A 13220-nucleotide genomic window follows, 5' to 3' on the forward strand; every position below is an offset into this window, starting at 1 on the left:
TTCATTGTATGGAAAACCCTCAAAATGTGTTTTCTGTTTGCTCTCAAAAATGTGTTTTAAGGTGAATCCCGAGCATTGCTTCCCTTACTTTTCATTACACCAAAAAAGGAAAAAAGATTGATTTTCAGTGGTGATTTGATATGGTCACTTCAAGTGGGTATTTTAAAAAAAAGAGGCAAGAGTTACTCTTAAATATTTTTTACACTCTTGAGGGAGCAGGCAGTGGATCCACGGAAGGTGCCAGGTGCTGATTTTTATTTTTTTTTTCAGGGGGAAGGTGAAAAAAAGCTTTTTTTCCCCCAGAACAAAGTTTGTTTGCAGTCTTTTTCCCCAAGGAGGAGAGAAAGAGCAGAGGAGGAGTTTTGCTTGGTCCTCTGCATCCCCCTTGGATGTCCCAGGGCTGGATTCCAACTCTGCAGCTGGGAAAGAAACAGCTGAGAGAGAGGGGAGAGAAGGAGCTTTCCCCATGGGATCGGAGGGGGAATTACTCCAGGAAAGGGGGAAAAAATAAAAAAAATCAGGAGGGTGCCCCTGGTGTGGGACAAGCAGTGACCCCTGGGCTGGGCAGGGACCCCGAGGGGAAGGGGAGGGGTGGGGGGGGGGTCCCCGGGGGGCTCTGGGCACCCAGGGAGCCAGGAGTGGGGTCTGGGGGATGTGTGGGGTCTGGGGGATGTGTGGGGTCTGTGGGGTGCCCAGCAGGCAGGGAGTGGGGGGTGTGGAGTGAGGAGGGGACACGGGGGGGCACGGGGTCCCTTCCAACCAGGACAGGGATATGGGAGGGCTCAGGGGCTCCCCCGAAAAGGACAGGGGGTGTCTGGGTTGTTCAGAGGGTCCCCCAAAACGGTCATGGGGTCCATGGGGGATTCAGGGTATTCCCCCAACAAGGGCAGGAGGTCCCTGGGGGGGGTGGGGTTTCAGAGGATCCCCCCAAAAAGATTAGGGGGTCCCTGGGGAGGGTTCAGAGGGTCCCCCAACGAGCACAGGGGGTGCCTGGGGGGTTTCGGGGGTTCCCCAGAAAGGACAGGGGGTCTCTAGGGTGGTCACTGTGTCCCCCAATGAGGACAGAGGGTCCCTGGGGGGGGTTCAGGGGATCCCCCAAAAAGGACAGGGGGCCCTTGGGGTGCTCAGTGTGTCCCCCAAGGAGGTCAGGGTGTCCCTGGGGTCTCAGAGGGTCCCTGGGGACGAGCACACGGGGGTCCGGGTGGGCGAACCCCGCGACACAGCACCCGAGAGGCTCCATTGGGGCTCGGTGGTGGTTACCGGGGGGAGGTTGGGGGCCCTGCGGCTGCTTCTCCGCGGTTTATTTACCCTTTTCCACCCAAAAAAACCCAAAATCCCGGGAAAAAGGGACCCGGGCGTCCGGAGATCCCCAAGCGGCTCCGAGCCCTGCAGCCTGGAGGTCCTCCGGATCAGCACTAGGCCGCCAGGGGGCGCTGCTTCCCGTCCTCTGGAGCTCCCCATGGTGGCCGCTCTGGGCGCGTGGCGGAAGCGTCGCTGCCAGGGGCCACCGGGAAGATGGCGGCGGGGGCAGCGCTGGGTTTGGAGCAGACGGCGCTGGACGGGCGGGAGCTGAGGGGGGGACAGGACCTGGGAGGGGGCGAGGGTGTCAGGGAAGGCGGCGGGGGAGGTCTCGGGGCGGGGGGAGGCTCAGTGATGGAGGGGTTGGGGACGTCCCAGTGCGGGGACCTCGGGGTCCCTTAGTGGGGAGGGGGATGTGGAGGGTCTGGGGGTGACAGAGCTGGAGGTGCCCATTGGTGCCCCCAGGTGCCCATCCACATCCCCGGTTGTTTAAGTGATATAAAGGACGCTTTTTTCCCCGAAAATTCATTTCTCTGGGCTTTACTGGGGGGAATATTAATGAAGAAGGGTGGGGTGGAAGGGGGATTAGGTGTTGGGAGAGGGGTAGCCCCCGGCGTGCAGAACTGACCCCACGGTGATGGGCTCGGCCTCGTTTCCCTACATTTCCAGCCCCAAATGTGAAAGAAGAAGGGAAGGATGAGGAGGGGGGGTCCTGCTGTGTGGGGACATTTCCCAGCGTCAGATCCCCAAGTGGCATCCCCAGGGAAATCAGGGCAATGGATGCGCCTGGGGCTGTGCTGTGCACACCCATGTTCCCTCCCCCTCACAGCCCGGATGGTCTGGGGGTGCTGGAGCAGATTTGGCCTCGCTGGACCCCCCCCCCCTTGGGACCCCCCTGAATGCTCCCCCCCCGGCCATGGAGCCCCCCAGTGGGGTTTCCCAATGCTTCCCCCCCCATGGAGCACCCCGGTGGTGACCCCACTGCACCCCCACTCCCAGTGCTCCCCACATGGAGCCCTCCCCATGCTCTTCCCCCCGTGGATCCCCTCGGAGCCCCCCAGTAATACCCCAAATGGACCCCCCGAACGCCTCCCCCATCGATCTCTTCCTCTCCCCCAATACCTCCCGCAGTGCTCCCCCCACGAACCCCCTCTACAGACCCCCCCGAGACCCCTCCCCCGCCCCACGCGGACACCCGCGATGTGTCGCCCCCTCCCACGGGAGATGCTGCGGGGTGGGGTGCCCAATCCCGCCCCCTCCCCGGTTCGGTTCGGGGATGACAGGGGCGGAGTTCGGGCTCTGGAGAGAGAGCGGATCCGCGCCGTGAAGGTGAGGAGGGTCCGGGACCCCCCCCGTGTCCCCCATTCCTGCGTGTCCTGGGACAGCTTCCCCCCCTCCCCCCCGTGAGGGAGACATTCCAGGGACAGGGAGAACTTTTCCCGTTGCTATAAACATCAGCTGGGGCTTCCAAATGAACTGAAAAAGCATAAATTAAACACTCGGTGCAGAGTAGGAAGGTAATTAAGTTAATTAAGGGATTACTGAGAAGCAGTGACAAAGTTCTTTGCTCGTTTCCTTCAGAGGAGATTTCATCTGTACCTTTCTTTTTTTTTTTTTTCCTTCAGCCCTTTTAAAAGTTTTTTTGGTTTGAAACTGAGAAACTCTGGGTCCAGAGCAACAAAACGGCAGCTTCTTAGTACAATTTTTAACTCAGAAAAAAAACAGTTCTAAGGAATTTTAGGCTAGAATCTTGTGTAGATTTATAAAAATACGTAGATCTGCTATAAACTTATGCAAAATATACTTAGATACTTTCTAGAAGAAAGATTTTAAGGCAAGGTTTCCCTGCAACGAAATATCCTCCCTTGTCACCTTAACCTTTGGGCTGTCTTTAAGTGGAGTTGTTGCCTTTTTCTGAGAATTCTTGAGGCTTGTGTTTTCTTTTCAAAAGAAAGAAAGAGCTGCTCAGGATGTCAGAAACCATCAAGTGCTGCTGCTTTTCCTCTCATCCCAGCTTCCCAGTGCCCCCTCCCAGAGCTCATTTCAGGCTGTAAATCACTGGCTTTCTGGGGCTGTTTCAGGAGGAGGAACTCGGGGAGGGCTTTGGGGCTCTGGGAGGGGCGGGATGGGGAAGGAGGGAGCAGATTTCCAGCAGATTCAGCCTGGAGAACAGGAGGCTCAGGGGAGACCTCATCACTCTCTACAACTCCCTGAAAGGAGGTTGGAGCCAGGGGAGGGTTGGTCTCTTTTCCCAGGCAACTCTCAGCAAGACAAGAGGGCACAAGAGGTCTCAAGTTGTGCCAGGGGAGGTTTAGGTTGGACATTAGAAAGAATTTTTTTATGGAGAGGGTGATCAGCCATTGGAATGGGCTGCCCAGGGAAGGGGTGGATTCTCCATCCCTGGAGATATTTCCAAAGAGCCTGGATGTGGCACTCAGTGCCATGGGCTGGGAACCACAGGGGGAGTGGATCAAGGGTTGGACTTGGTGATCTCTGAGATCCCTTCCAACCAAGCCAATTCTATGATTCTCTGATTCTATTCCCTCCCAGCCTCCAGAAAAGCTCAGGAAGGCAGCAGCTCTTCCCAGGGTTTCCTTCCCTTTGGTGCTGGATGTGCTGCTCTTTTGTGCTTATAGCAAAAAAAGTTGAAACCTCTGTGGGATGAAGGGAGGGGGTCAAAATACAGGTCTGGGGAGGCCTGGCAAGTCACTGCCTCAAACCCACCAGGGTGAGGGTTGTGTTCTTACAGTGGTGGAGGCAAGTAGAGGATGGCTGGAAACATGTCCTGTGCCTGGAACACCATCCTGGGCCTAGAGAAATGAGTCTTGGGGTGACATGGGACACCTGAAAGAATTGAGTCAGCTAATGGAACTCGTTTAAAAAAAAATGAAATATATATTCTTATAAATAACTGGGCCAAAGAACGTGGTATGGATTGGGGATACCATGTCCCCCCTCATGCACCAGCCTCAGGGGAGATGGAAAGGTACAATGGGTTGTTAAAAACTACCTGAAAGGTGGTGGAACTTCTAAAAACTGGGACAAGCACTTGGCAAAAGCCACATGGATAGTTAACACCAGGGGTTCCATGTAGTGAAATGAGGCAACCAGGTGCCACTAATTACCAGGCAGTGGGCAGGAGCTTGTGTTAAGCCCACCTGTGCCTGATTAGGGGGGCCCTGTGCATGAGCAGGGTGAGGGGGCCAATAAAAGGTGAGCTCATGCGCAGTTGGGGCCCATCTTAATCAGGCACAGGTGGGCTTAGCACAAGCTCATTCCCACTCCCTGGTAATTAGTGGCACTTGGTTGCCTCATTTCACTACAGTTCAGTACATCCAGCTGGTCCTGCTCAGTCAGATCTGACCATGAGCCAGCAGTGTGCCCAGGTGGCCAAGAAGGCCAATGGCATCCTGGGCTGGCTCAGGAACAGCGTGGCCAGCAGGTCCAGGGAAGGGATTCTGCCCCTGTGCTCAGCCCTGGGGAGGCCACAGCTTGAGTCCTGTGTCCAGTTCTGGGCCCCTCAGCTCAGGAAGGAGATTGAGGTGCTGGAGCAGGTCCAGAGAAGAGCAAGGAGGCTGTGAAGGGATCCAGCACAAGTCCTGTGAGGTGAGGCTGAGGGAGCTGGGGGTGTTGAGGCTGGAGAAGAGGAGGCTCAGGGGAGACCTCATCACTCTCTCCAACTCCCTGAAAGGAGGTTGGAGCCAGGGGGGGGTTGGTCTCTTTTCCCAGGCAACTCTCAGCAAGACAAGAGGGCACAAGAGGTCTCAAGTTGTGCCAGGGGAGGTTTAGGTTGGATATTAGAAAGAATTTCTTTCTGGAGAGGGTGCTCAGACATTGGAATGGGCTGCCCAGGGAAGTAGTGGATTCTCTATCCCTGGAGATATTTAAAAGGAGACTGCAGCCTCCAGGGGTGTTTCCCAGTGTTGGAATACTTGTTGGGGTGTGGAAAAGCCTTTGGTTTTTTTCCCTGCTTCTCTTTATTTCAGAGCTGTTGGCTGCAGCTTTCCCTGTTCCACCCTCTAAGGGGTGGAGGAAATGGGGTCAGGCTTCTGAGTCCTCAAAAAAAAGTAAAAATAAAAAACTATCAAACCAAAGTGGAGGCACTTCCTTGCTGGTCCTGCTCTCCAGTGGGATTGTTCCCGGCTGGAGCAGGCTGTGTGAGCAGCAGGAATTCTCTCCCTGCCCGTGGCACAGCAGGAGCTGTCCCCGGGGATGACAAACAGGAGCAGGCAGACCCTGGGAATCTCCCATCCCTGGGGAGGGGGGGGAATCCTTCATCCCAAGTGGTGGGAGCAGGGTGTTGCCTTGGAACAGAACACTTCACAGTAGTGTTCCCCCCCCTCAACCCGTGACAACAAGCCCCTGCCCTCGGGGCTCACCTTGCCACCCGTGTCCCGTGGTGAGGAGGAGGAGGAAGGCTGCAGGCTTCCCATCCCTCTCATCCAGCCTTTCGATCCCTCCCACCCATCCCACCAGAGGGGCTCCCACCCCTGCCCAGGGAAGGTTCTTCCTGCTGTGTTTTGGTTTTGGTTTTTTTTTTTTTTTTTGGCTCAGAAAATCAGCCATGGCCTCCCTCACCCTGGTGCAGCTGCTGGACCAAGCTTTGAAGCCCGAGGATTTTGGGAGTGTCTCTCACAGGCTCCTCCATCGCCTCCTCTCCGACATCCTGGGATACCTGGGCATGGAGGATCTGCCCACCCAGGAGGTGGGACGCAGCCAGACGCCCCTCCCAGGGGGGACCTGGGCTGCCCAGGCACTCCCTGCCTCGGAGGAGTGGGAAAAGGATCAGGAAAGGAAGGGGCAGGAGATGTTGGAAGAGCTCAAGGCTGACGGCTCCAAGGTAGAGGTTCTGGATGGTGCCCTGGGTGCTCCCCAGCCCGACCCAATCCCTTTCCCTGGGCTTTGTGCTTGATTTAAGCTCCAGCTCCCCTTGGAAAAGGGACAGGAGTTTGGATAGGAAGAGCAGGGGCTGAAATGCTGCTCTGCTTGCCCTGGCTCCCCCCACATTGCCCTCAGCAAGGTCCAATCCAGCCCCCAGTGGGCTCTGCACCCCTGCAGACCTGGCCCCACCATCCCATTCCTGAGCTCTGGGCTTCGTGCCACCCTTGGCCCTTTGGCCAAGGGCTTGATTTATGCTCCAGCTCCCCTTGGGAAAGGGATGGAAGTTTGGAGAGGAAGAGCAGGGGCTGAAATGCTGCTCTGCTCGCCCTGGCTCCCCTCACCTTGCCCTCAGCAAGTTGCTGGGTGGGTCCAATCCAACCCCCAGAGCCCTGGGCACCCCTGCAGACCTGGCCCCACCACCCTCCATCCCATTCCTGAGCTCCAGCCAGGCCTTTTCCTGGGATTCACTCCAGCCAAGCCATCTCTTCCCAGGTCGTGGCCCTGTCCCCCCAGAGCCTCCCTCAGAAGTTCAGTGCAGCCATGGAGGAGCTGACCCGTGTGAGAGGGGAGCTGGAGATGCTGAAGGAGGCAGTTGGCTTGGTGAGCAGCTCCTGGTGTCCCCAGGAGGGGGGGGAGATGGCCCCCATCAGCCCACCACCCCCAGCCCCTTCCCTGTCACCTCAGCTGTCACCCAGGGGGAAGCAAGGATGTCCCAAGGGGGCTTGGGGGTGCTCACCCCACCCCTCTGCCAGCCCCATCACCCTCTGCTGTGGGGAAGGCAGAAACCCTGCAGGTCAGCCTGGTGGGAGAGGGAATCACCTGCTAGGGGTGGGAAGGCCCTTTGGAGCTAAAAAGCCCCCCAAAAATAAGGAATTGGAGAGGGGGGATACAGCTCCCCCCCCAGCCCTGCCCCAGTGACTCTGAGAATGCTCCTGTTCCATCCTTCTCTCACTCCCTGACTGCTGTCCCTCTCCTCACCCCATTCCAGGGGAAACTCCAGGATGCTGCCAGCCAGCTGCCAAGCTTCCAGGACCGAGGGACACTGGAGAGCCCGAGGGTATGGCCCTTGGGGACAGAGCCAGGACAGCTCCTTGGCTGGGTGCCCCCCCAAGGGGGTCTGCTCAGAAAGGGGCCGTGTCCCAGCACCATGCTGGGGAGAAGGAGTGGGTGCTGGTACCCCAAATGCCCCTCCATGGAGCAGGAGAGCCCCCCCCAAACCCATGGGAGTACCTATACAGGCCCCAAACCTCTGCAAAGCACTCGGGATGCTGGGGAGGGGTGGAGGGCTCTGTCCCTGGCACCTCAGGGGGTCTCTGCCCTCCTGCCCCAACTGAGTTTGCCTCCATGGGGTGGCAGTTTGGGGACAGGGGCTGGGGACCTGATGGGGGGGGTCTGGGGGGTCTGTCCTCACCACTGAATATCTGCCTGTAACCCTGCTCCCCTTTTCTCTCCTCTTCCCAGGAGGGCAGTGGAGCCCAGTCTGCCTCTGCTGAGCCCATCACCATGGCCTCAGACACCCAGCATGAAGCCACCAGGGAGATCACCAGTCCAGGGATACAGACAGGGTCCCTTAGCACACAGACCATCAGCACAGGGACAGAGCCAGGGTCCCCCAGCACCCAGGATACCATGCTGGGGACCGAGCCAGGGTCCCCCAGCACCCAAGGCATCACCCCAGGGGCAGAGCCAGGGTCTCCCAGCACCCAGGACATCACCTCAGGGACCAAGCCAGGGTCCCCCAGCACCCAGGCTGCCTTCCCAGGGACAGAGCCAGGGTCCCCCAGCACCCAAGGCATCACGCCAGGGACCCAGCCAGGGTCCCCCAGCACCCAAGGCATCACCCCAGGGACCCAGCCAGGGACAGAGCCAGGGTCCCCCAGCACCCAAGGCATCACCCCAGGGACCCAGCCAGGGTCCCCCAGCACCCAAGGCATCACCCCAGGGACACAGCCAGGGTCCCCCAGAACCCAGGACATCACCTCAGGGACACAGCCAGGGTCCCCCAGCACCCAAGGCATCACCCCAGGGACACAGCCAGGGTCCCCCAGCACCCAAGGCATCACCCCAGGGACAGAGCCAGGGTCTCCCAGCACCCAGGCTGCCTTCCCAGGGACCCAGCCAGGGTCCCCCAGCACCCAGGCTGCCTTCCCAGGGACCCAGCCAGGGTCCCCCAGCACCCAGGCTGCCTTCCCAGGGACCCAGCCAGGGTCCCCCAGCACCCAGGCTGCCTTCCCAGGGATGCAGCTGCCACCTCCAGAGAGCCACAGAGAAGGAGCAGGGATCCAGCAGAGCTCCCCACACATGGACCTCGGCCTTTCTGGCTCTGAGAAAGACACCAGGGGTGCCCTGGGGACACAGGGGTCTCTCAGCCAGGTGGAGCAGCTCAGCCACCTCTACGCTGCCCTGAAGGAGCAGGTGGCCCAGCTGGAAGCCACCAAGGTGGACAAGGATGAGCTTCGGAAGCTGAGCCTGCTCCTCTTCCCAGAGGGAGGTGGGAGACCCTTGGGAGCTGGGGGGGGAGTGGGGGGGACGGGGGGTTTATGGGGATCCATGGTGCTCAGAGCCTGTCCCCAAGGATGAGACATCCTCACAGAGTGTGTCCCCTTGGTCCCCGTGTCTCCAGACCAGGAGAACATCATTCCCAACATGCTGGGCAGCCTCTGGGGGCAGGTGTCCTCCCTGGACAGCATCCTGCAGGACCAGAAGGAGAAGGTGAGGCAGTGGCAGTCCCCGGGGGGGGGCTGTGGGGATGCTGGGGGGGTTGGATGGGGAGGGGTGGATGATCCTTTCTGGGATGAGTCCCGGTGGGGGGGACACTGTGCCCTGACAGTCCCACTGCTGCTGTCCCCAGGTGGGAGAACTGGAGGATGGGCTGGGAAAGCTGGGAGCAGCTCAGGCTGAACAGGGAGAAAACATCAGCGACCAGATCACCCAGCAAGTGAGGTAAAAAAGAGGGGAGAGGGTTTCCTACCCCTTGGGGGGGCTTGCTCCCAAAGAGCCTAAGCCTGACCCCACTGTCTGTCCAGGTCCATGCAGCAAGAGATGAGTCTGGAGCTGAGAGAGCAGCTGGAGGAGAGCAGAGCCCGGCTGGAGCGGCTGCAGCAGGAGGTGAGGATCGGGGGGTGATCCTGATGGATGTGTCCCGGCTCCATCCTCTGCCTGGCCGGGGACACGGAGCCTCCGGGGCACCCTGGGGCTTTGTTGGGGCGATCGGAGACGATTCCTTTCTCCCTTCCCGGCAGCTGGAGAAGGTGCGGGAATCGGTGCGGAGCGCGGAGCAGGAGGCGGCAGGAGCGTGGGCAGGGCCAGGGGTATCGGTAGAGGAGCAGGCAGTGTGTCGGTTCTGCGGTTCCGACATCGATGGGACACCGGGACAGCCCGAGAGCCTCCAGGAGCTGGTGGGGACCTCGATGCTGCGGCAGACGGTGATGGTGGCGGGGAGGAACCAGGTAAAGATGCTGGTGGGGAGGAATTTGGGCTGCCTGTGCTTGGCTGGGATGGGATGGAGGGATGGAGCCCTTTGCTGCCCTCAGACTGAGCTGGAGGAGTGGTGTTAGGATCCGAGCTATTCTTTTCTGGTTTGATTGTGAGGAAAAATCGGCCACTACTCACAGACATCCCACGGATTTGCAAAAATTGCAGGTTTTGTGATCGGAGCAAATGGCAAAGATTTATTGCAGGGAAAGGAGACAGTAACACCAGCTCTAAAAGGAAAAAAAAAAAAAAAAAGGAAGCTTCCAAGAGGAGAGATTTTACATAAATCAGTCGCTTTGGGGAGAGAGTTGTTAAGGAAAGGAAAGAAAAACCAAGAGAGCAATTCAGTTTTATCACTGTAGCTGAAGCCGAAGTGGTGAGAGAAGAGGGGGGAAGAGAGAGCCCTCGCCTTCTCCTTTTCTCTTTGAGTTTTTATACAGCAAAAAGGGGTTCTGTCTTTTCAGTAATCACTGGCACACGGACTTGCCAGAGATGACACACAGAGATTTTGCCATCCCAACAACTTCTCTCTTAGTTATTGTAATCTTTCAGTCCTTGTTACCTTGCTAAGTTGATTATCTTTGTCTGGCCCATGTACCAGGAGGTGACCTGATCAGCAGCCTTGTCTTTAGGTGCCTGCCAGGCATGATACAAACCAGAAGCTAGTTAAGTTTGGGGTAAAAAACCTGTTAATTGAGAATATGACATATTTTTCAAAGAGCAGAAAAAAAAAATACTGATTTGAGAGACACATATTTCGTATTTTCAACGTGTTTACATCAGAGGGAAATTAAAACCTTCCTGCAAACATCCACTGGCTGAGGAACCCGGGTCTGTCCCCGTGGGGCAGCCAGGTCCCCCCCCTGGGACATCACCACTTTGTTGCCTTCCTCCCTGAAGCAAGGTGAGAAGGAGCTGAAGAAGATGCAGGTGAGCATCGCACAGCTGCAGAAGGAGTGTGAGGAGCTCTGGGGGATCCTCCGGGATGAGCGTGAGCAGAGGCACCAAAACCTGGAGGTTGGTGGCTGAGGACCACAGGCTGGGGACCACGAGGGATTTGTCCTCCTGCCAACCTGCTGGCAGCCCCCGGGGAGGTTCCAAATGCTGCTCCTGGAGGCTTTTTGCAAAGGGTGGGGGGGAGGTGGTGGGCTGGCTGGGAGGCAGCTCTGACCCTGTCAGGGCAATCATTGAGCTGCTCTCTGTGTTGGAAGGCTCTGTCCTGCTCTGTGGAGAGGCTGCAGAAGGAGAAGGCTGACAAGGAGGACCTGGAGGAGGCAATGGATATGGTAGGGCCTGGAGGCACCCTGGAGATCAAAGGGGGTCCTGGGCAGGGTGACAAGTGCCTCTTGTCCCTTGGGTGTTCAGTGCCACAACCAGACCTGGGGGAGGGACAGTTTCTAGCCCAGCTGTGTGTCCCTCTGCCTCCCCTGCATCCCTTTGGGTGGTGGAACCACCCCCCCAGCCAACCCCCCCAGGAACAAGCAGGACCATGGAGCTCCTTCTCCCTCTTCCCTGCCCCAAGCTGGCCCTGCCCATCCTGCTCCATTCTTTCCCCACCCCTCTCCTGCTCCCATCCTTTCCCCACCCCTCTTCCCTTTTTTTCTAGAAAGCCAACAGAAGTGCCCTGGCTGGCATCGTCAGCCACAGCCAGCTTGAGGCCATCCTGGAGAGGCTGGAGCAGAGGATCCAGGAGATGATGCTGAGCCAGGTGGCGAGCCAGAAGCAGGATTATATCCAGTCCCAAGAAAAGCTCCTTGAGCAGATGGAATCCAAGGTGAGGGGTTGCTCATCCCCACCGGGCAAAAGTGGCTCCTTCAGGGCTTGGCAGCCTCGCCAGGGTTCCCCCCTCTCTCCCAGCTCTCCCTTCCTTGGGCACTGAGCTCTCCCATCCCGGGATGGGTGCTGAGGACACGTGTGTCCCCTCAGGTGGACTGCCAGGAGCTGGGGTCTTTGCAGAAGCAGCTGGAGGAGAGGTGTAAGAGCATCCTGGAGCAGGGCAAGGGGAAGCTGCTGCCAGAGGGCAATGATGCAGCTGGGGTGAAGAGGTGAGTGCCACGGGGGTGGCTTCAGGGACACTGCTCCCCCTGTTCCCTCCAGATGTGGGGGTTCTGAGGAGGGAGCTGCACCTCCTCCTCCCACAGGCAGCAGTTCCTTCCTGAAAGGAGCCACGAGGAGGGGTCTGGAGCTCTCCCAAACCAGAGCTGGGGGGTGGGTGCAAAGGCTTTGTGGGGCCCCTTCCTTTTGGAACATTGGGATCTCTCTGGGGTGGTGGTGGGGGATAAGCTGGGCTGCAGCCCCCATAGTTCCCCACACCAAGGCCCTAACTCTTTCCAGCAAAGTGCCCAGCACCTGCCCCTGTGCAGGCAGGGCTGCATCATCCTCCCCCACAGCTCACTCCTCCTTTTTCTCCCTTTCCAGTCCACTGCTGGCCCAGCTCTCCTGCCTCTCCTGTGACCGTCCCCTCAGCATGAGGGTGCCTGGCCCGTGAGTAGACCCCAGCACCATGGAGGGGACGGGCACCCAAAGAAGATGGGTGCTGGCAGGGTCCCTCTGTGCTGGGCACATGGGTCTTTGAGTGTCACCTGGGGGGGTCTGGCCCTGCTGAGCCCCCTCTCTGCCACCAGGGGAACGGGGACCCCACCCCAAGAGCATCGTGCAGGGGGGGGACCTGTGGGGTACAAACCCCGTGGGTTGTGGGGTTGGTAGTTTGTCCCCCATCACCCAGCAGTGGCTCCTGCCCTCCCCAGGTACCAGGAGGCCCTCCCATACCTGCCACCACTGTCCCCTCACCTCGCCATGCAACAGGAGAGCAACCCCAGGCTGGAGCACGGGCACAGGTAGGGAAGATGGGGACCCATCCCCTCTCCCCTTGGGTGCAGCCTGGCCCAGCCCCAGCTCTGGTGAGGGGAGAGCTCTTTGGCTGTAACCCAGCCAGGAGCACCCCCTGACCTCCCACCCTGGTGCTGGGTGCTGAGCACCCCTCTGCCCCATCCCACAGGGAGCTGGCAGCCAAGTGCAAGTACCCCAGGGTACCCCGGGACTGCGGGGGGCAACACACCCTCACCCCTAAACAGCAGCATCCCCTGCGCCTCCAGCCCCTCCTGCCCAGTGACCTGCAGCTGCTCCAGCCACCCCGCAAGGTAGGGATGAGGGAGGGGAGAAGGAGAGGGGTACAGGGCTGGTAAGGAGGATACTGAGTCTCCGGAGGGTTCCGTGCCTCAGTTTCCCCCGGGAGAGCCGAGGATGGGAGCGTTGCTTGGGGAGATGGGACTGGGAGCTGGGATTCAGCCCACCCACCCTCTCTTTCCCAGCAGGATGAGATGGAGCTGCTGGGCCAGGATGGTGCCATGGACAGGGCCCAGCAGGATGGGTGTCTGCCCACACTGCCACCAGTGTGGCCACCAAGAACCCAGGGAAGCAATGGCAACCAGCAGCAGTGAGGGGCTGGACCCCATCCCAGGTGCTGTGCCAGGGACATCCTGCAGCCCAGAGAAAAAGCAGGGACCACTGGGCTGTTTTCTCCTTGTAGGGTTTTTTTTTTCAATTAATAAAAAATCTTTTAGTCT

General features: G+C 58.8%; 2 protein-coding genes across 3 annotated transcripts in view; one reads left to right on the plus strand and one right to left on the minus strand.

Moving 5' to 3' along the window:
- Positions 1-13220, minus strand: part of LOC139800087 (collagen alpha-2(I) chain-like) — a 217060-nt gene that overhangs the window by 55209 nt on the left and 148631 nt on the right. The window lies entirely within an intron of this gene.
- LOC139799606 (glutamine-rich protein 2-like) lies at positions 5797-13189 on the plus strand. Of its 2 annotated transcripts, none has more exons than XM_071751706.1 (16): positions 5797-6139; positions 6673-6780; positions 7169-7237; positions 7642-8671; positions 8804-8892; positions 9032-9123; positions 9207-9288; positions 9423-9629; positions 10555-10671; positions 10866-10940; positions 11261-11428; positions 11581-11699; positions 12073-12138; positions 12402-12491; positions 12653-12794; positions 12966-13189. In XM_071751706.1, exons 1-16 carry the CDS (start codon positions 5864-5866, stop codon positions 13092-13094), a joined length of 2859 nt encoding a protein of 952 aa, XP_071607807.1. In that variant the 5' UTR covers positions 5797-5863; the 3' UTR covers positions 13095-13189. The 2 variants fall into 2 exon arrangements, with proteins under 2 accessions (XP_071607807.1, XP_071607808.1); XM_071751707.1 differs by having other exon boundaries at positions 12969-13189.

This window comes from Heliangelus exortis, chromosome 9 (genome assembly GCF_036169615.1).
Source record: "Heliangelus exortis chromosome 9, bHelExo1.hap1, whole genome shotgun sequence".
Classification (NCBI taxonomy): Eukaryota; Metazoa; Chordata; class Aves; order Apodiformes; family Trochilidae; genus Heliangelus; species Heliangelus exortis.